Source organism: Mya arenaria, chromosome 12, assembly GCF_026914265.1.
Source record: "Mya arenaria isolate MELC-2E11 chromosome 12, ASM2691426v1".
In the NCBI taxonomy this organism is placed as follows: Eukaryota; Metazoa; Mollusca; class Bivalvia; order Myida; family Myidae; genus Mya; species Mya arenaria.
This window is the reverse complement of record NC_069133.1, coordinates 43,473,295-43,496,704: the sequence shown is the minus strand read 5'-3', so window position 1 is coordinate 43,496,704 and position 23,410 is coordinate 43,473,295. Positions and strand designations below refer to the sequence as shown.

The 23,410-nt window shown below is 34.0% G+C and overlaps 1 protein-coding gene across 1 annotated transcript; it reads left to right on the top strand.

The window, feature by feature from the left end:
- On the top strand, window positions 1–23,410 carry LOC128211847 (transcription factor LBX2-like). The gene is made up of 2 exons (XM_052916940.1): window positions 1–1,493; window positions 21,880–23,410. The coding sequence occupies exons 1-2, from the start codon at window positions 815–817 to the stop codon at window positions 22,416–22,418; spliced, it is 1,218 nt and encodes a 405-aa protein (XP_052772900.1). The 5' UTR covers window positions 1–814; the 3' UTR covers window positions 22,419–23,410.

Below are 23,410 nucleotides of genomic sequence, written 5' to 3'. Positions count from 1 at the left end.
TTTGACATCTTTTCTTTTAGGCAATGTATAACAAGATCGCTGGTTTCTTAGTGAAAGTTTAGAATTTCGTTCAGGATAGTTACCAGTACGCCGGAATTCTGTTCAATAACTGTTTTGTAGATTAATTTCTCGTTTCTTCGGAAAGTTTAGGAATTCTACGGCAACTTTTTAACAAATGTGATCACCAATTTGTCTGATATCAAGCCAGTGTGGCAATAACTGAAACTGACATTTATTAGCGCAAAGTGATTTTTGGAAATATAATTTTCATTAGTGCGCTCCGTCAGTTGCCAACGGAATAAAAACGGACGAAATTGACAAAAACGCTAGTGTTTAATGAAGATAATCTATTTTGCAAGAAAATGGATGCATGGTTGACGTTTTGATACTGAAAGGTGTTTTGCCACAGTGTTCATTGTGTACATAAAATCCAAGGCTGAAACCGCCAAGGGCACGATTTGACTCTCGCCTCGCCTGTCCGTTCATCAATCAGTCACACATTAGGTGATCGACAGACGCAATCGAACGTTTCTTATTGACATCGCTAATTATCACCAATACCTATGTATACTCATAAAACTTATATATGAGTGAACTGCGGATCGGTGATCGCGCCAAGAATTGTATGTGTAATATTTACACAATTGTTTTAATAAGGGAATTATTTGTTGTTGTTTAAATAAAAATCGCATTTTTGCGTCACATGAATACCCGTTAATCGAGCACATATTGGCTGGATATTTCTTTTTGAAAACGGATTTTGTTGCTTAGTGAATGGGAAGTGTGATCCCCAAACCTGGATATACGGCACCCCATGACTCTTCCGATGCTGCGGATCCTGCCGCCACCCTGGGACTTCCGGTTGATGACCTCCAACTCCCAGCGGGAGGCGGCCGAGCGCTTCGTCAGCGATAAGTACGAGTCCATCCAGCGGCTGGCCATGGTCCCAGCGCAGCCTCCACGCAATCCAAACAAACCATACACATCTTTTAGAATAAACGATATTCTCAATTCGAGCGCCTGCAGCCCGGATGTGTCCCCTCAAAGGCGGCCGCATCGTCCTTCCAGCAGAAATCCTCGCGGCGTGGAATCACCACCGAAATCAGCGGATACAGAACATAACAGACTTTATAAGTTACAATCTCAACACAGGCACCAGCAAAACTTGATACGTTACCCGCATGCCCAAAAACACAATGGTAGTTCAAAACATACAAACAATAACAATCGTGATATAGTTCACAGGGTGGCTCCACCACCACCTCCACCGCCAGCCCACCTGCGGATCGTGAGGCCGTGGGACGCCTCCCCATCACCCGGCCGCACCTCGGAGGCATCTTCAGATGCGGACGACGAAGAAATCACAGTAGACGACGAGGACGCAGGGCCGCCGAAGCAGCGGACCGCCTCCCTCAAAGATGTCTCGCCCTTGGACGCTCTTATGGAGATGGCAAACAAGACTTTTCAAGGCCTCGAGACCTCGGAGGCTGCAGGTAAGCATCGTACACGACAAACACTATGTTAAATTGTTTTATTTTTATTTTTGAGAATTAAGAAAAATTGGGGGGGGGGGGGGAATGGTACTAGTATGTTGGTAAATGCAATATTTTCCAACACTTCTTGCGGTCTTTTGCAGCACTTGGTCAAACTTTTAAGAACCAGAATCGAGCCTGGTACAGCTATTGAAGAAATGAGTTCCCTGTCTTAAAATGATTGTTTTTATTTAATACGAAACAAATAAAAAAAGAAATAATAGAAATATAAATATAAATGGACTGTATCTGCTACAGAATTAATTTCTGTGCTAAGACATTATCACGAACAAAAATAGAAATATTACTAGGTAAATGTTAGCCAAAACTGAAGACGAGATTATAAAATAAATAAATAAATATAGTCTTTAAAAAAATAATAATGAATAAAAATAAATAATGTCGATTTTTTTTTATTTTTTTTTTTATAAATAATGAATAAATTAATGAATGATTGATGTATGGTAGAATAAATAAATATAAATAGTAAATAATAAATGTATCAAAACAAATATGCATACATATAGCAAAAATAAACAAATAAAGATGAAAAATAATAACTAGGTAAGAACGTAAGTAATTTAGGAAGAAATTATGCCAATTTGTATAATAATATTTTTTTCTTAATAAAATAAATATTAAAATAAAAAGAGCAAATAACAAAATCGTTTATCTACAATAGTTTTGAATTATTTAACCAAACACTAAATCTTCTTAAAATTATGCGTACATTGCGAAAAGAGCTAGCCACAAAAATGCGAGTGAATGGTGTGTATAAGTGTGAGTAATAACAAAAATTGCATTAAATGGATTATCACAAATGGACGAAAGAAATCTGTTGGTGGAAGTATTGTTCAGATTGGAAACAAATATATGTATATATTATAAAATTAAATGCAGAAATACTTTCCCATGATACTGCCGCCTTCTATGGTCATAGATGTGGCCAACCAAACAACATATCGCTGACTGTAAGAATAAGAAATGGTCTAGTGGTATAGGTGTCTGCCTCTCACCAAAGACGCTGGTACTTTCTCATGGCCCCTAACTAGGGACACGAATTCTGGTTCCTACCAAGAACACAGACTCGAGAGTGATACATTAAATATTTCAACTGTCTTATTACGCAATCCAATTCAATTGAATGCAATTTAATTAAAGAGGCGACACAAGCTCTTGTTTTCATGTATGCATATTGCATTAAAAAGTGATTCGTTCATAAAAATATGAATACTAACGAAAGCTAGAGTGTCTGCATATACTTGACACGTTTAAGTATAGACATTTGCATTTATTAACAAACTAGAAATAATTTACCAGAGGGTATAGTTTGCCATCTTAATAAGAGCGCGTCCAAGGCGGACGAATGTTGGAGGAAGGTGGCGCTGGCGGCCGTCTGCGCCACGCGTTCAAACATGCAGCATATAAGGGATGACTTGTAATAAATATACTTTTTATCCATGTATATACTAATGAAAATACGCATACAGAAACATGATTAATTCATACTAGAAGATTTTACAAAATATGACAAACTCCCCTAATTAAATGTCAATTAAATGACCTATTGCATTACTTTATAATTAATTTAATAAAACGAACAAGGTAAGTGTATTCTATATACAACAATTCACTTCACTTCAATTCAATTCAATTCAATTCAACACTTTATTACCTCTAATAATTTAGATTTGTAAATAGGAAAATGAATGGATAATTAGGAAAACACATACAGAAAGAGTTGATGTATAAACATACACAAATAGATATTATGTAAACAAACTATTTGTTAAATGATAACATATGAAACAAGATGCATTAACGACAGTATTCATTCATTCTTATTTTGCAAAACATCTGGTTCAATAACTTACAGTGTATAAATACCATAGCACTAATGTGCAGTAATTCATAATCTAATTTGTTATAAATGTATTATGTTCAAACCTGGTGGTATTTTATATATGCATAAACACAAAAGTATTACAAAATAAATTGACAAAAAAGGTTGCCAAATGTCGTAAATTTGTTTAGCATATAATCTAGATAGCTTTCAAAACGGAGTTGATCCGTTTAATGGTAATTTTTACTTTCCACGCAAAATTAAATTTTGCTTCACCGTAAATCATTGAAAGAGAGCGGACGGGTATTTATGGCGTAACGTATCGTTTTAAATGCCAAATGCTATTGATGGTTTAAAATATGTTAGCCACCTTTTCTTGTTTACGAAGCCCCAGAGACCATTAAAATGTATGGAAGAAGTGGCGATGAAACAAATTAGGCAAAATGGCGTTTTGCTTCGTGTTTGTGCAATAAAATCTAGGGAAAGTAAGCTGATGTTTGAACACAAATTTCGCAAACTTCACAATTTGGTGAGACCAAAAAATGTATGTTATCACGAATTTCAGATTTGTGAACAGTCAATATGTGCTTCAGCTTGTGAATTACATTAATATTTATTTATTTATTTATTTATTTATTTATTTATTTTTTTATTTATTTATTTATTTATTTATTTATTTATTTATTTATTTATTTATTTATTTATTTATTTATTTATTATTATTATTATTTATTTTATTTTTTTACTTATTTATTTAAATGTTCTATAATTCAATTATTCATTCATTCTTCCCTTCGATCTAGTTTATTTACAAAGAAATAGTTAAATTAGAAATATGTTTATTTACCAGTTTATTAACATAATTTCTTATCATATTGAGACTTATATAACACAAGACAGTGATTCAGAAAACGTGATCTTCCATAATGCAGAACAGAACAGGTTTTATTACACGTAATTTATACCGTTCTTTGTGTTATTTATAAAAATCATTTACTAACTTATTAACATAACAATCATACAATATAGCGAGTGACATCAAAGACATATTATAATTAACAGATAATGGATGACCTGAAATAGTACCACTATAGTACAATGCGCTAATATGACAAATACTTTTTCAATTATCATATGCATGTATATGCCGGAACAATCTAATTACAATACTAGTATACATGCACATGTGCAAACAATTAAAAACATTATTTTTTCCCACAATCTGGTGTTAGTTTAATCACTTATTTCATGAAAAATGCATTGAAAGACATGTTACAAATATATCGTCATAAGAATTGAGGAAATCGCTGAAAAATAAAATTATTACCTCTTCTTTTCTAATATGTTGCAATAAATAGTGTTTGCAGAATAGAAAAATGCAAAATAACGTATCATTTCATCATCATTGTAAATATTTAATCTTTAGTATTCTTCTTACATTCTCATTCATCAGTGTTTGATTCAAGTTACAAGTTTTATTGTCAATATCGGCAATACATAATCCTTTGGCCATGAACACTACACATATAATGCGATGAATTGAAAAGGTGACAAATACAAACAGAAAACAAACAAAAACAAGAACTATACATAGGCCTTTAGTCATGAACAATTGTCCTTTCCGATAACTCGGTTACTTCCCCTGATTTCTAAGGGAGGCTACTCCATTTCCTACTTCCGGGGAATACATTTTGCAAGATGGCCGACGTAGACAATGAGATCACTGGAGCGTGTATGAATAACAATGAGTTGACACCATTTAAGGTCTTACAGTCTAACAGTACTTAGGCGTTTTCCTGTCCGTTTTCTTTACTAGTTTTGAATCTTTACTTTCCATTTTCACTTGTTGCTGTTTACTTCCTGGTTTGTGTAGTCCCCGGAAGTAAATTTCCGCTTTCTGCGCATGCCCACTTGAAGAGTATTCAGGGAAAGATAATCGAGTTATCGGAAAGGACAATACACATAGAATGAGATGTACACTAATTGAAAAGGCAGCACATACAAAAACAAAAACAAAAACCATTTCATACTACATACTATACAAAACATAATAATTATATAATTGATTGCAATATCTGAATATGAAGCAGCTGCATCAATGCTGACAGAGCGTCTTAGTATAGAATTGCAAATATAATAAGACACATAATTGTATTATATTGTTGTATTTTTTGAAGACATTTGATAATGATAAAATCTAATTGATGTACTCGTAGAATCATCGCTCTGGCCCCAATTTCTCGAAACTTCTTAAGCTTAACAAGTGAAAAGCAAACATAGTGAGCTTAGCTTAATCCTGTTATTAGGGACTTATATAAAGGCCTAGTTTAATCCTTCTATAAGTGCCCCCCCCCCCAAAAAAAAAAAAAAAAACAACAACAAAAAACAACAACAAAAAAACAAACAAACAAACAAAAGTGTATTTGTATCATGCCAAATATTCCTTAAACTAGGCCTTTAAGGCCTTTTGAGAAATTGGGGCCAGGTGTACAAGAATGGGGTTTTAACTTATTATGGTTTTCTCAGTATTGGTATGGGACGTATCATTAGTATTGATGAACTGATCATCACACTTAGTAACAAGATAAATCTGTTATGTTGACATGACCAATACACCATTGACTGATTTGACATCTACATGTGGCCGACATTCCACATTTCACAATCATTTCGACAAGATAACATTTTTTTATCAAAGTTAAATGGACTAGCCCTGAGGACTATCTTTCAACACGTTAACAAATTTGATGATTATTTCGCATACCCATCGGCGAATGGCCTAATCAGGCATTGGAAATTGTATAAATTGAACTAATTGTATGCTATTTAGCAAAAATGAACTTTAGTTTTCTGTCGTTTGTCCTTTTGATTTACTCGCTTCATCGAACGCTCGTATTTTATATGTCTTTCTTAGATACAATATGTGGATATAATACTAAATTAAACATGAGCTAAGTACACCATTGGCCATGCACCTATGGACAAACGATTCTGTGGGTATCGAGTCTTATGTGCCTGATATTTCCCGTCACCGCTGTAGCGTTTGTAGTCATAATCTAATTTGATCCGCTGAGCTTTCTGACTAATCTGATCAATGCAATTGATTGTGCAATGTCTTCACAAATGTAATTATACAGCCGTTCCTAGTAATTCATTTGTAGTTACATGTGTCGTTATTGTTATCGGCGTATGTTTCCTTGAGTTGGTTTAAAATAAAGGTCTCTCAACAATGGGACATAACTCGCCAGTGTAGTTCTTATCAGGGGCAGATAACCGATAAGGGTTTCTGTTAGTATTTCTGGTATGCAGTTTATTTGTGGTGGCAATCTATGGGCTCACACCATTGCTGTTCTTATATGTGGTTGTTATGCGTAAAATATAGAAGACCGGAATCATATATAGACTACTGGGTTCATGTATAGAATACCGGACTCACATATCGATGACTGGACTCCTATATAGATGACTGGACTCATATCGATACAATTTAGTTCATCCATAGAATAATCGGTTCAAATATAGACTGCTGTGTTCATGTATTGAATACTGGGTTCATATATAAAATACTGGACTCATTATCAAAGACTGGATATATATTTAGAAGACTGGACTCATGTATAGAAGACTGGACTCGTAAATCGAAGATAGGACTCGTATATCTAGGATTGGACTTATATATAGAAGACTGGACTCATGCATCGAAGACTGGACTCGTATATCTAGGATTCGACTCATATATAGAAGACTGGACTCATGTATAGAAGACTGGACTCGTATATCTAGGATTGGACTTATATATAGAATACTGGACTCATGTATAGAAGACTGGACTCGTAAATCGAAGACTGGACTCGTATATCTAGGATTCGACTAATATATATAGAAGACTGGACTCATGTATAGAAGACTGGACTCGTATATCTAGGATTGGACTTATATATAGAATACTGGACTCATGTATAGAAGACTGGACTCGTAAATCGAAGACTGGACTCGTATATCTAGGATTCGACTCATATATAGAAGACTGGACTCATGTATAGAAGACTGGACTCGTATATCTAGGATTGGACTTATATATAGAATACTGGACTCATGTATAGAAGACTGGATTCATGTATAAAAGACAGGACTTGTATATCTAGGATTGGACTTATATATAGAATACTGGACTCATGTATAGAAGACTGGACTCGTATATCTAGGATTGGACTTATATATAGAATACTGGACTCATGTATAGAAGACTGGATTCGTGTATAAAAGACAGGACTTGTATATCTAGGATTGGACTTATATATAGAAAACATGACTCGTATATCTAGGATTGGACTTATATATAGAAAACATGACTCGTATACCTAGGATTCGACTTATATATAGAAAACATGAATCGTATATCTAGGATTCGACTTATATATAGAAAACATGACTCGTATACCTAGGATTCGACTTATATATAGAAAACATGACTCGTATACCTAGGATTCGACTTATATATAGAAAACATGAATCGTATATCTAGGATTCGACTTATATATAGAAAACATGACTCGTATACCTAGGATTCGACTTATATATAGAAGACTGGACTCATGTATAAAAAACAGGACTCGTATATCTTGGATTCGACTATATAGAAGGCAGGACTCAAGTTTAGAAGACTGGACACAAATAAAGAAGACTGGACTCAAGAACACTGGACTCGTATATTGAAGACTGGACTCATGTAAAGAAGACTGGACTCGTGTATAAAAAAACAGGACTCGTTTATCGGAGACTGGACTCGTATATCACGTATTTTAGTCGACTCAAACGTTTCATATTAAAGCAAGTAGTGTTTACGAAGATCCAATATCTCTCAGGCCATCAAAGCACAAACACATACCGTGGCCGAAGACCCCATTGCTCTTTCTAACCTAGACGGACAAAATAAATATTCCATTGCGCATCCTTTTTGACCAAACACACATCAATCTTCGGCAAAGCTGAAACCTCCGAAGTAAATGATATTTAGTTAACTCAGACACAATATAGTCGAAGCCAGTGCGGGAAGAACATTCTTAAAATTCACACCAACCGCGGCGTGGTTAATTTGGCAGCAGAAAATGGCTTTTCAAAGCCCGCTGACTCGCAGATTAGCATGGTAAAGGCATTTTCCGCGTATCATAGTTTTGTTCTGCTTATATGCCTTCAGGCTTGGTAAGTTATCCTCACCGAGACGATCCAAACCACAAACCACTAGATCTCTGTGCTAATTACTTTGTACTCTGTCCAGGTTACACTTTTCGAGGGGATAATACTTTCCCTATTCAGATTTTAAAGTGTTATATAATCTGATATTGTTTTTTTTATAATTTGAATTGATTTTGTGTTTTTATACGTTACACTTTTAGAGGGGATAGTTCTCGTTCAGATTTTAAAATGTTTTATAATATGATCTTGTGTTTTTACGTCACACTTTTCGAGGGATAGTTCCTCATTCAGATTTTAAAATGTTTTATAATATGATCTTGTGTTGTTGTTTTTACGTTACACTTTTCGAAGAAATAGTTTCTCCTTTAGATTCTTAAACGATTTATAATCTGATATTATTTTTTTATATAATTTAATTCATCATCTATGATAATAATTGGTATTGAAAACGCGGGATTGGTTTTTTGGGGCCAATAATATACTTAGTCCCCAGATTTTGTTAATATTTTGCAAATGCTTTTTTAATTTCTAAAACAATACTTTGTTGTGTTCTTTGTATTTCTATGATTCGTCGCAAAATACCGTTTGCAATATGATTTTTTTTCACTTATTTATAGGTGTATTATTTTCCAAATGATGAGTGTGTATACTATTACTGATACGTAAGGAAGTCGCACATATATAATTTCATATATACTAAAATATACAGACTCAAATTAATGCATTTTATAAAGACACTAGGTTATCTTATAATAAGTATACTCTTTTAAGAAAGCTTATGTGAACTTCAAATTAAAATTTCTTAATAATTATATTTGTTCTCCTCCTGAATAGTTTTCAGACGGTGACAGCCTATGTTGCAAGTAGATCGTATTGTAATTTCAATTTAGCTGTTTAACTTAATGGCTTTACTCCAGGGAATCTTAATTAATTATGCAATAATACTTTTCACTGGCAATCAATTTAACTTTAGTAATACAAAAAACACGTTAAAACCTACAAGTAATTAATACTGTTAGGTAACGATTTACGAACTACTTCTACCAATGTATCGGCATACATCCGAAATTGTTTTTTTTAGATGGAAAATGGCCGATGTGTTCCGAATGACATTTCAACAAGAGTGTAACTATTTAGTCGTGGTGTGATCTTGAAAACCAATCCCAGTCAAAACAAGAACATTTAACACAAACCACTGTCGGGTCGGGCATTTCAGCTTGTTTTCGATCGTCTGATAAGCGCAGCCTACTTGGTGGTTTTCGTAAATTACTTGAAAATCCGAGTAAATGGATTCACCCCGGGATACTCATGGGATTCTTAGCACGTTCATTTTGGACGACCGATCTTCCTAGCATTTACTTGGTACTCTCGTCTCCCCCAGTTCTGGGAATTCTTCCTGAAATTGTAGTAATTTACTCACTGGCTTGTTATAGAGCCGGGGGTCTCCGAATGCTACTGTTTTAATACCGATCTTTACGATGGTAATTATTAATAGAAACAGTCGTGAGATAAACATTAAAGACATCTAAATGAAATTTGTTCGCACTAATAACTTGGTAAATCAGCATTATATTTGCTTCTGAAATAAGAAAAAAAATGTGTTTAGTTTATCATCTTGAAGATCTAGGTTGGTATTCAATATTGCTCTTCATTGGATCTAAGAACGATGTAGCTAATCGGATTACTTGTAATTAAAAACTGGCCAATAGAGTGAATGAAGTCAATGATTTATGACCCTAAGATTAACTTAAGTTGTATATTGAATACTACCCCATGTATAGATAGTAACTTACATTTCTGGTGAACATATTTTCATAAAAAAACATAATGTGTGGGAAATTATACAAAAAGCAAACCAAAATTCTTCTTTCAGTGATTTATAACAAAGGGATGATACGATTTATGATTAAATCTGAAATCAGATTGAAAGTTTTCAATACCAGACTTTCATTAATGAGTTTAGTTTGTGTTTTGCTGTGTATTTGCGTTGCGCAGTTAGAAGTACATTGGAATGAGTATAAACAGCATTGAAAACGATTTCATGAGGGTCTAGACCCCTTAAACCCTTTTTGGGGGGTCCTGAATCCCTATTGTTTAGCTAATAGGATTATTGGGCCCCTTAACCCATTTGGGAGGCTTGAATCCGTCATAATAGAACTACCTTTTTCAGAATTTTGAATGCTGATCTGTAATCATCCATGATAACAAAATAATAAAGAATACATGTATGTTAATCAGCCTTTGTAATTTTATATTCTATACATCACATATTTATCTTACACCTAGCGAATCAGAACTACTTGATATGCTAATATATGATATGTATACCAATAATATAGCAAAGATGTTAGGATATCATACGCACTATGAATAACAATACAATGACCCTTTTGTCATAAGATACTCCTTATTTTTCAAACGATTTATATATAAAAAGGCAAGTGGTGTAGTAGTTAAAGCTAAATATACAATCTGATCAGAACACAACAGAATACAATAATTATTCTTTACTTGGGCATGTACAATTGATCGTTTTTTCAATGAAAGTACATGTAAGATACATATGTGCATATAACTAAATTTGTATTTGAAATTTTCATATATCTGTTCTAGAAGTCTGTGATAAAAGAAACGTGTTTAGTTGTGTTTTTATATACATCTTAAAATATTCAAATGACATATTTCTTATGCCCAAAGGATATGTCGTTCATCGATTAGCAATATACTTTGACATTGTTTTACCACAGACATGTAGTTCACATATAATATTTTTCACAAATGAAAACAAGTTTTCTCACTTTTCACAACTATGAGATGGTTCACAAATGTAGTGGTACATAGTGAGTCTGAATGGCATATTTCACAAATGTGGTGAAAAGTGCGATTCACATATTTCACAAAAGTGGGATCGAACAAACTTGCGAAATGTGTGATTCGTGCAAAGTGTGGTCTAAAAAAGCAGAACTTAAGTGGCGGATTACCATGGTGACGTTTAAGTATTAATGATAAAATTGCATAGCACTTAAAAAGCAAAACCAAGATATATTCGTAATAAACTTCAAGCAATAAAATCTGACAGCTATGTAACGTGAAGTTGTTTAATTTTTGTTTTATTATATAACTTTAAAATACAAATGATATTTACTGAGATTGCCATATTTTTTATTATATTCCAATTATCACTTTAACGTGCCGCCAAATTAAAACAGCCAAATTACTCTAGTGTAATATTCCCAACACTCTGTCAATTAATAATTGGATCTTTTTTTCTTCATAAAAAACGTTTTCCCCTAAAAATAAAAAAGGCAAGATTTGCTTAACTAATTATCGTGCTTGACTTTGCGCACAAGATGCGGGAAGCGCTAATCAGCTTCGGAGGGTATCAATTTTTACCTATTATCAACTTCAAAGTTAAACAAGAGACTTATGTTCATATTCTCATCTATCTCTAACTGTATTTCCAGATACATGTATGGGAAATGCAGTTAAGCGTTTATCCAAATTGTCAGACATCAAAAGTACTAGTCCAATTTCATGTTCGTACATGAGTCTCAAAATGAAATGAACAACTCAGCAGTGTTGACGAAAAAATCAACAAACCTAGGAAAATCCTTTAGGATGAAAACATTCAGACCAAAATATTCATTTAAATATATATTTGTTCGTTAATTTATTATATATTTATTTATTTATTATATATTAGTTTGTTTGTTTGTTTTTATTTATTGTTTGTTTTTATTTATTGTTTGTTTTTATTTATTGTTTGATTTTATTTATTGTTTGTGTTGATTGATTGATTAATTGATTTTTTATTTTATTTATTTATTTATTTATTTATTTATTTATTTATTTATTTATTTATTTATTTATTTATTTATTTATTTATTTATTTATTTATTTATTTATTTATTTATTTATTTATTTATTTATTTATTTATTTATTTATTTATTTATTAATTTATTAATTTATTAATTTATTTATTTATTTATTTATTTATTGTTCATTTGTCTTCTTTAATTTTTTGTTCGTCCGTCCGTTCGTTCGTCTGTTCGTTCGTTCGTTCGTTCGATCCTTCGTTCAATGATCCAACCACCAACCCCAAATACACATCCACCCATACATCTACTTAATTAAATATAGGTTACAAACAAAGCCTTTCTTGAAAAAAAAAACAAGCAATAAATATGTAACTGTTCTTACTATGTATAGCGTAGTTAATAAAATCTTATGCTATTCATTAGTGTCGAAATATAGCAAAACAATCATACTTCCATTAGAAAGGGGCTACAGCTTGCATAAAAAACCTTTGGACGGCATGTCATACGTATATATCAGTCCCATGAGACATACTTACGGTGTTCAAAAACCCATTAGCAGTTTCCCGTAAATTCATGTCTTTGAAAAGAGCTCCTCAGGTAAACCCGATAAGCCTCTGTGGCTGAGATAAGCGGTGCTGTGATCGTTAACGCCTCGCTAACGTCTAGCTATCCCGCTGCGTCACCGCGATTTTTTAGGTGTACGTCAAGGCGAGATATGCTTCCCGCTGCGTCACTGCTATTTTTCTAGGCGTACGTCAAGGGGATATGTTTGCGCCGGGTCTTTTTTGCTAATAGCCGAATACACGGAGATGTACAGCGATAACTGGAGATGAAGCTGTTTATCTTTCGTTTTAATGTCTTTAAAAGAGCTAGAAGTGCCTAGTTGATTCCAGTAACAAGACTTTGTAGAAATACTTTAGATATTTTCCAGGCGTTTTGTGACATTTAGTAGTTCTTTAGCGAAATCAGGCGCCACAATTTTCGTAGAATGAAATTAATAGAATTTGCGTTGATTTCAAGTCATATTTATTTTTAAATGACGAACAGAAATCGTTCACTCATTAAACCTATCTGTATTGAAATGTACACTTACAAACTATAACCATACTGTTAAAATCATTACCATTGTCAATTTATACATCATGAATATAGTAAACGTTTCATGAAGACCGCCATCGAATATCGGATCATTTAACGAGTCTGTCGGATATTAGCAACATAATTGATTTTAACACTGTTACAACGGCTCTGAAGTGAAATTTTCGAAATAGAGCTCAGTTTTTGGGGTCGCTGGTGGCAAAAGTGAAATGCTCTTCATCTTGAAAGTCTTGACAAGAGAGATCTTAACAGTGAGATAATTACAGGGGGTGAAGAAAATTTATTTGACAGATTAGATGACCAATCGATCAGACAATCTCGAAGATCAGTGACATAGCAAAATTATTCAAATGACCTTAGGGATTTGGACCACGAATTTGTAAAAATGCTAAAAGTAGTGGCAGTAAAATACTAGTACCAGTGGTAGAAGTATCTTGCAGTAGCAGCAGCAGTAGTTGTAATAGTAACAGCAGTAGCAGAAGCATCAGTAGCAGCAGTAGTAGTAGTAGCAGAAGCAGTAGTAGTAGTAGCAGTAGCAGTAGCAGTAGCAGTAGCAGCAGCAGCAGCAGCAGCAGTAGTAGTAGTAGTAGTAGTAGTAGTAGTAGTAGTAGTAGTAGTAGTAGTAGTAGTAGCAGTAGCAGTAGCAGTAGCAGTAGCAGTAGCAGCAGCAGCAGCAGTAGCAGTAGCAGTAGCAGTAGTAGTAGCAGTAGCAGTAGCAGTAGTAGCAGTAGCAGCAGCAGAAGCAGCAATCATGCGACTTGATGATGTATCAATTACTTTAGCAGCATCAATAGGAGTATGTGCAACACCAGCGAACTATTTTATATAATAAACAATAGAGGAAGCAGCAGGAATAGTAGTAGCAGTTCTCGTTCTTTTCGCAGCTGTTGTAGCTATTAGTAGTTGTAGGAGATGGGGGAGACAAATAGTGGAATGTGACCTGACCACTGGTCAGTGTGGTGTGTCGGTGGTCAGTTCACGGCTGATTTATGAGGCCTGAGCGAAGGCTAGGTGTCAAGTGGTCACTTTTACGTCCACTTGTCCACCTTTGATGGCCTAGTTACAAATTAGCGGAGATGTCTGTATCAGTAATTACGTCGTTATTAGATGTTATTAATACAAATTAGTTATTTATTGCCTTTATATTGGGTGATTTGTCTAATGGTATGTTCATTATTTTCTTAATACGGTGGCATTTATTTCTTGAATGTATAATTAATTTTACGACAATTCTTTAATGAAGAATAAATGTATTCCACCTACGGAAATAGTAAAACAGAACTAATGGGCTTTATGTTACTTTATAGAAACAATAACAAATAAGATATCATAAAATGAGTTTAACATGATATTTCCATTTATAGTGTCTTTTGAAATTGACATATATGTTGCTGAGAGAAACTAAGAATCGTGTTTATTACTTAATTAATCTAGCTTTACAAAACACTAAACCATTATCAGTTAAACGAAATGATAAAACCATAATCAGTTAAAGTTTAAACGCGACATATCGTGTTGTTTTACGTTGAAGTCCGAGATTTAACATCAAATGCAAACTGCATGGAAATGAAATTAAGTGAATAAACACTTAAAGGATCCTTCAATCCTGGATTTCAAATCAGTGGAGATATATTAGTATATAATAACTTCCAGTTCATTTAAAAGTAAGAAAATTAAACAAAACAAAAAAATGCAATTGCAGATAGCTGAGATGGACAAATTTAAGGCATCACCTCAATGCAAGAAAGGTTACAATACTATATATGGAATTGTGAGGCGCATAAAGTCACATTCCTGTTTAAGTGATGTAAACTTATTTGTTTGTAATATCGTTTGTACGTGTAAACACATACTCTTAGTATTGGTTAAAGGTATTAGTATGAACTAACAAAAATAAATGGTTTAATGTGTAAATATATATGCAAAAAATATCCTGGCCTTAACTTTTTAGTAGTCTAAATACTATTGTGCAAAAACTACCCACTAACTAGGTGAGCCACAGTCTACCGCTTCACCTGATTAAAATCAATAACTGCTGATTTGCTGATACAGATTATCTCAAGCGAGCATTAATAAAGAAACATCTGCATTGTTCTTCAAAAACTTTTATCAACACTCTGTGAGTGTTAATAGTAACTACCAAATAACTTAACACACATCGTATTGCCTTAAATATGATAAGCCATGGCCAAAGCCTGAACGGAATAATAATTGTAAATCAGACAATCCTTTACAGTAATGAGTACTTTTTAGATTCCAAGAAACCTTTGTTGAGCGTAAAGCGATTACAAATGTATATGCATTCGAACTAGCACAACCTTTATTTTGGGGTCTTAGTAAAGCGTTAGTTTATGGGAGATGAACCCATAAAATATATGAAAATGCACGTGAAGGCATTTGAGTTGAGTTAACGGCTGCGAAAGAATAATAAATTCTAGTGTTATGCACATTTTCGTTATAAAATCATAACAAGTAATTAGTCTTTATGATCATTTGTGCATTACGCATTAGGGACCGTGTAATGGCTCTTTGGGTTAATAATGAAGTTTCCAAAGTACTTTATATTAAGTATTAACTGTGGATTTCTTGAAATTACCGAGTTCTTAAATATTTTCTTTGTACTGTTCTGCTTGCGATAACGCAAAAAGATATTTTAATCACAGGATCAAACTTAAAACAGCTTGTTTATTAAGTACGACAACAATTTAAATCATATTTCATTGTTTTTCAACATATACATCTTTACCAATAATAACATGATATTGAATTGATTGCTTACATAGAATTTCTCATAAGTTTTTATTGTTGTATAAATTGTGTATGATTGTTTTAAAATGTTAACATTTAAATCACTCTAGAGTGGAAATAAAAATTTAATATACAGTCTAAACTCGCTATGTCGAAGTCTTTAGGACTTCGGGAAATATTTCGAGATAACAAACATTCGATATAACCGAAATACAAAACATGTCTAACTGAACCAAACATATTCGTCTTATTTCGAAATAACCAGAACATCGCTATAACAGATTTCGACTTAACGAGTTACGTCTGTATTTAGTATGAAGAGGGATGACCTAAAAGTTGTAGCACAAGTCTTGAATGCAAACATTTCGTTTAAACAGTACATGTTAAATGAAATCAAACACGAGCATTGAATCAAATAAAAAAATATGTAAGAAAACATGGAATGTTTCAAATATGATTATACTGCATAACACAAATTTAAATTCACAGATTTGAGAAAATGGAACGATTTCATGATTCGATAAAATCTTGAGTCAACTTTCCAAAATACATTTAATTTTCTGTCGAACATCATTTGAACACACCCTAAAGAGTTTAGTGTAAATAATTAGGGCTGCTTTACAATACAAATGTAGTGTGATTGATGTTTCTGCGAATTAGCGGGCTTTGAAGTGATCTGGGGGATATATTAACTGACAAAAAAAACTCATAGAAATGTGCCTCTCTTGCTTTGAAGAGGAAAATACGAACAGTTGATATGTCTTTTAAATTGTATTTCGCTAAATGCACGTTTAGTAAACCTGCGGGGAAATGGTGTATAGCTGAACATTAAGCTTACATTCTTAAAGCGTAGGTATATGATTTCTGTTCTGTTCTATATGAAAAAATAACATTTGTATAATAGTCGGCCATAGCAGTTTCATTCAGCATAAAATATGTTGTAGTTTTTTCATGTTACTCATGAATAACCAGAGTATACACATTTTCAACCTCCATTCAATTCAATTCAATACTTTATTGCCTCCAATAATGAAGATATGTTGATAGGAAAAGACATATAATGAGCAAAATACATACAAAAGTAATTGATTATAAACATACACATATAGACAGGATGTATATAAACTATTGTTAAATGGATGTTAATTTGTTATATATGAACCAAATATTAAACACATTTTCAACCTCACAAGTTATGGTTTTCTAATTCTTCAAAGAACCGAAGGTCTTGTATAAGGAGGCCCGACGCTATATTTCATGTCCATACACGGAGGCACTCAGTCATTTCTTAGAATCTCTTGTTCCATAGTTCTCAGTTTTGGGCTGAGAAGGCGACGGATTTATTATCCCGCAGCGAACAGTTTTTCTCCCTGAAAATCATCCTGCAATATCAACTCGCAAACAGTATTTTCGCGAGAACGAATCGCATGAATTATATCCGACGAAAATAATTAACAATTATGAGAGATGTGTTTATGACTATAGTTGAACCGACACGTGTTAGCCTATTTATAATGTTGAGCCGATAAATCGTCATTAATATAAAAATAATGGACGCGTTTTTTCCCTCAATTAGCTCTCATCTTTTCGCTGTATTTACATTAATTCTCAAATAAAAAGACACTTGGAAGGAAAAAATTAAGGCAGCAAAAGACTGTTGTCTGGGAACAGGGATCCTATTATACAAGACCTCTGTTTGGATTGATGCAATTTGCCTGCATTTTGGTCGCTAGTGCGTCTAATCCAGCGATCTCCTGTTCGTTCGTTTAGCCTTATTTGCCTTTTATTAGGACAATGGCTTTACTGAAAAAAAAAAATAATTTAAATACAATTATATGATGTTTGTGCGATATTTTTTTGGAGAATTCATAAAAAGGATTTGATGATTCACGTGTATGTTTTTGTTGTCTATGTATGATATTTTACACTTAACTTATTATTTATTTATTTTTGGTTAAGCATAGGTTTGTTTCGTGATTACACGTTTTAGTCGTTATAAGATTACATGATGAATTTCTCCTCCCCAGCAGAAGTAGATGGACACAAGGCTTACCTGATTAGTCATTTTAAACGCAACTGTCTGACCTCTGCAATTACTTGAATAACTTGTCAGTCTTAAAACTTGATCGACTACGTATTATTTAAAGCCAGCGGATAATATACCCTTAAATTGACGTGTTAGTTTCCATGCCATTATTTGCAATTCCACTTTCGTTCTCATTCATCAACTTGAAAGATTCCACTTTAATAGAATGATGGGTAATTTATTCTCTTGACTGGTAGAAATTTGTCACCTTTTCGGTCGACGATGTTGCACAATGCTATTTTCATTCGAGAAATATATTATTAGTAACAAATGGCTGCACTAAAACCAAGGGGGGTAACTGATCTATTACCCTGAGGGACACGATTAGCGCTGACCCCGGCAGATGGCGGGAATTTAATTACTAGGCACAAAGTCCGATTTAGCCAAATTCGAATTTCAGTACAAAACATTTTGTGAAATGAATCACTGGTTTCAATGTCTAAACGTGACAGTGGGCGGCATAAGAACCGAGTCTTGTTAGAACCAAGGAGACTTCTCACTTTATTTAATTTCTTCGACATTTTGCGGTGTCTAACTGAATCAAACGCCATTCTACGGGTTGTTATTAATTAAGAAGGAGAATGGGTGTTAGCCGCAATGTCATTCTAATTGAAGGCCATGGGAACATTGACGCGTGTTCCACCGTTTGTTACCATACAGTGGACGGCCGGCGTCAATTTACAGTGTTAAAATCACTTAAATTTCTCGAAATCATTTCTTTTCTTCCTCTGCAAGTTGTAATACGGTTAGATTTGGGCGACCATTGGACTAAAATAAGGGATCCCAGAGGGCTCTGTATCATTCACCTTTATGGAAAAATAACCTGACTGGTAGGCGTCGTTTCTGATATTAAGGACATGCTTTGAACAAATTTGGTGGAAAATGAATGGTCTCTCTTTTGTGTCAAAGATGATTACTAAGTGTTTTTTTTTATCAGGTTAACCAGCAATACTTGCATTTTTATTGAATATTAAACTATCAAGTTAGTGGCAACAGGGCTTATCAGTTTATCTATTTGTAGGGAGTATCAAGTACAAAATCAAAGATACAAGATACAATATACAACAATAATAATCTTTATTTAAAGTCGGGTATATGCTAACAAGACACATTAGCTCAATGAGCTGTTTTCCGACATGAAAAACAAAATACATAACTTATTAAAACATAACAAAGAGCTTGTGACCTCTAAATAAAGTGGCTTAAGCAGAATACTGCGTACCATACGGCCCATGGTCTCTCAAACAGAATACGACGTACCAAACGGCCCATGGTCTCTCAAACAGAATACGGCGTACCAAACGACCCATGGTCTCTCAAACAGAATTCGGCATACCAAATGGCCCATGGTCTCTCAAACAGAATACGGCGTACCAAACGGCCCATGGTCTCTCAAACAGAATACGGCATACCAAATGGCCCATGGTCTCTCAAACAGAATACGGCGTACCAAACGGCCCATGGTCTCTCAAACAGAATACGGCGTACCAAACGGCCCATGGTCTCTCAAACAGAATACGGCGTACCAAACGGCCCATGGTCTCTCAAACAGAATACGGCATACCAAATGGCCCATGGTCTCTCAAACAGAATACGGCATACCAAACAGCCTCTGATCTCTCAAACAGAATACGGCGTACCAAACGGCCCATGGTCACTCAAACTGAATACGGCGTACCAAACGGCCCATGGGCTCTCAAACACAATACGGGTACCTAGTCTCTCAAACACAAAATGGCGTACCAAACGGCTTATGGTATGCCGTACCAACCATATGGTCAACTCTGGCGACGGCGACAGTGTGAAATATCAGATGATTCTCTGAAGATATTCTACCTTTCAGCAGATTGAGAGCATTTGTGATTTTCCCCTTGAAATAAACAAACATTGACAAAGTTAGTTTACTGCATTACGAACAGGACCTTTTTTGCAACGCATAACATGACAAAAACGTCAATGCTCGTTACATAGTTATTGTAAGTTACGGAATACACAAATGCAGACAATTAACAGCCAGTCTGATTCCGATGAACACAACTAGAACTGACGTTCAAAAACACATCTAAGGAAGGGGGTCTTGTTAGCATTTGGCGGTTCTTTGTCACGTGTTGGGATGATTGAGCACGTTGTCCTGCTAATATGCGTGCAATGAACATTTGACACGTGGTATTCGCTACCTGGCTTTTTGATGAATGGACTAATTTTCTTGAGCAGTCGAAATCCTACAGCTTCATTACACGTGATATGTGAGGCTAATAGCAATGTTGAAAGCACGTGAATATACGATTACGAGTAAAAGACTACTTTCCAAAGACTATTTAGCAGCACATAAACTTCAGCTTTTGTGTTACCTGGCACAGTTTTCATTCATTTAATATATGTTTTATGTTGTTATTGTTATTGTTGTTGTTGCTGCTGCTGTTGTTGTTGTTGTTTGTTTTTTGTTGTTGTTTGTTGTTGTTGTTGTTGTTCTTCTTCTTCTTCTTCTTCTTCTTCTTCTTCTTCTTCTTCTTCTTCTTCTTCTTCTTGATTAAAGTTAAGCAACAGGGCATATTTCGTTTTTGAACTTCTCCCATTGATATCTTCATTAGCCTTTCTTTGTTTACAATTTATGGTGAGTAACCACTTAAATGAAATACAACCGCGCATTGGTTATTAATTAATAATCCCGCCATCACATTAACCGTAATATATGTTCGCTAGTATAATGTTGTGCAAACACATCCTAATACATATTTTATTGCGATAGATCATTAAGTTATCTGGCTGATCGATTATCAGTAGTGAAACCGGTTTGACAGTTTTGGCCGTCATGTTGTCAAGTAAGTTGATCGAGTATATCCATCAATTGATAATCGACGAATAATTCGAGCACATTGCGAATATATGGTCATATTCCATAACTGTGGTTGACTATTGTTTCTTTGATGTCTATGTGTTCAAAGAAAATGCAAGATGAGCAGTCACGGACATTTCTATGATGTGATTGAGGCTTATTTCTGCAAGTGTCGTCTTTTCTTACCGGCACCAAACTGACACTTAGATCCTCAATCCCCTACCCCCATACACATGAATATTAAATCCTGATCAATATTGCCGATTTTTTCGAAAAAAATATATGCATGTTTTACTTCACAATAGATGAGACAGAAAAATGAAACCAATCAATAAATTAATAAAACTAACAAAAATATAAAGACAATTGAAATACAACATAATTTTAGCGAATAAATTAATTAATTCATATAATAAATGAATAATTAAGTAAAAAAAAAATAGATAAAAAAATAACAACAAATAGATGTGTTAATAAAAGGTAAAAATAATCAATAAAACATGAATAAATTAAATGTTGAAAGAAATAATTGTATGCAAGTAAATAACAAATGAAACCAAATTAGTTCATGACATTTAACACAATTATAAATTGGATTTTTTTGACATTTTTAAATTTATCACTTTTGTTACTAGTTTATACATAGTTATGATAATTATACGGCGGATGACGACATGATACATGCGGACATGTTTTATAAGCAGTTTTTGTCTCGTTTCAGACGCCAAAAGACGAGAGCAGGCGGCACTGTTTGGGAAGCACTCAGCTCCTAAGAAGCGCCGGAAGTCGCGGACGGCATTCACAAACCAACAAATTTACGAGCTGGAGAAGCGCTTCCTGTACCAGAAATATTTGACGCCCGCCGACCGTGACGAGATCGCACAAAATCTTGGTCTATCGAACGCACAGGTGATAACATGGTTTCAAAATCGACGCGCAAAGTTAAAACGTGATCTTGAGGAACTAAAAAATGACGTAGTAGCTACCAAAGAGCTGTCCACAAAGTCTGGCTCCTCCGATATGGAGTTTAGTATTGACTCCGACATTGAGTGTTCATCTGTGACGGACGCCAGGCCGCCTCAAATCTCCCCAAAAGGGAACCGGAGCGAGAGCCGCTCACCGGAACCGCACGAACACTCTCCGGCGGCCGGCGAGGCGTCCCTCTGCTCTCCCAAAAATGGAGGCGGGGAGGAATGTGACTCTCCTGGAGAAATTGTGGTAGATGACACAGATGATATTCACGCGGAGCAACATACATAGTGATGACGTCATTGTTGGAATTAACTTTTAATGACGTCAATATGGAATTTATTTTGTGTCTTTAGAAAAAACAAATTTCTTGCGCCCAAGCGCTGGAAAGGAAAGAATAGAATCTTGCTTTCAAAAAGTTATAATTATATTGATACGCATTTTTAAGGAATACATGTTTTACGTGCGTTAAGCATTTATTAGCTTGTGTTACAGTATAAAGAATTTTCAATGTCAAAGAGAAGTCATATTATAAAAAAAATTTTTTTTATATCGAACGGACCACAATTGTTTTGCATCTTTCAGGAAATTTAAATTGTCATTATTCTTTTAACATGTAAATGGCATTTGACGGAGTGTTTATTTAAATAACGCAAAAAATAGTTTTTAGAAAATTAGCATTAATACCTTAATTAATACTTTATTTAGCTTTGTTTTTCTTTAATGTTTGGCTACAGCAGCAATACAAATAATAACAATAAGATGTAAAGGATTGTTTATTCTTCAGTGGCGATGTAACTTTCCGAAATACTCCATAAAGAAAGCCTAAACTTGGAAAGTTAAATAGCATTCGAATAATTCCATAATTAATATTGAACGATTCATTTGTTCTTTAATACTATCAGTTAAAAAATCATTTATTTGATGAAAAAACATTGAGAAAAAAAACGCATATTATACATACATTGTATATCACCGTAAGGAATGAGAAAATAGCTAAACGCTAATATCATTACCACTTTCCCTCAGTTTTCTAATATATTGCAATAAACAGCCTTTACAGTATAAGAAATATAGTAAAATTAAAATTAAAATTTGAAAATGGCATTGCATAAATTATGAAATTATGCATTTTTAATACAATTGTTTTATCAATATGATGATTATTTTGTTGAACGTTTGTTTTCTTCAGAAATTTATCATTATGTTCAGTGAAATTCCACGGACGTTACTGTTCTCTGTGCTTTAACTATATTGTCCCGAAGTGAGTGTATATATTATTA

Bases quoted from the DNA above. Each gene is read 5' to 3' on its own strand.
- LOC128211847 (XM_052916940.1), top strand. From the start codon at position 815: ATGACTCTTCCGATGCTGCGGATCCTGCCGCCACCCTGGGACTTCCGG. The intron at 1,494-21,879 runs GTAAGCATCGTA...GTCTCGTTTCAG, and splicing joins CGAGACCTCGGAGGCTGCAG to ACGCCAAAAGACGAGAGCAG.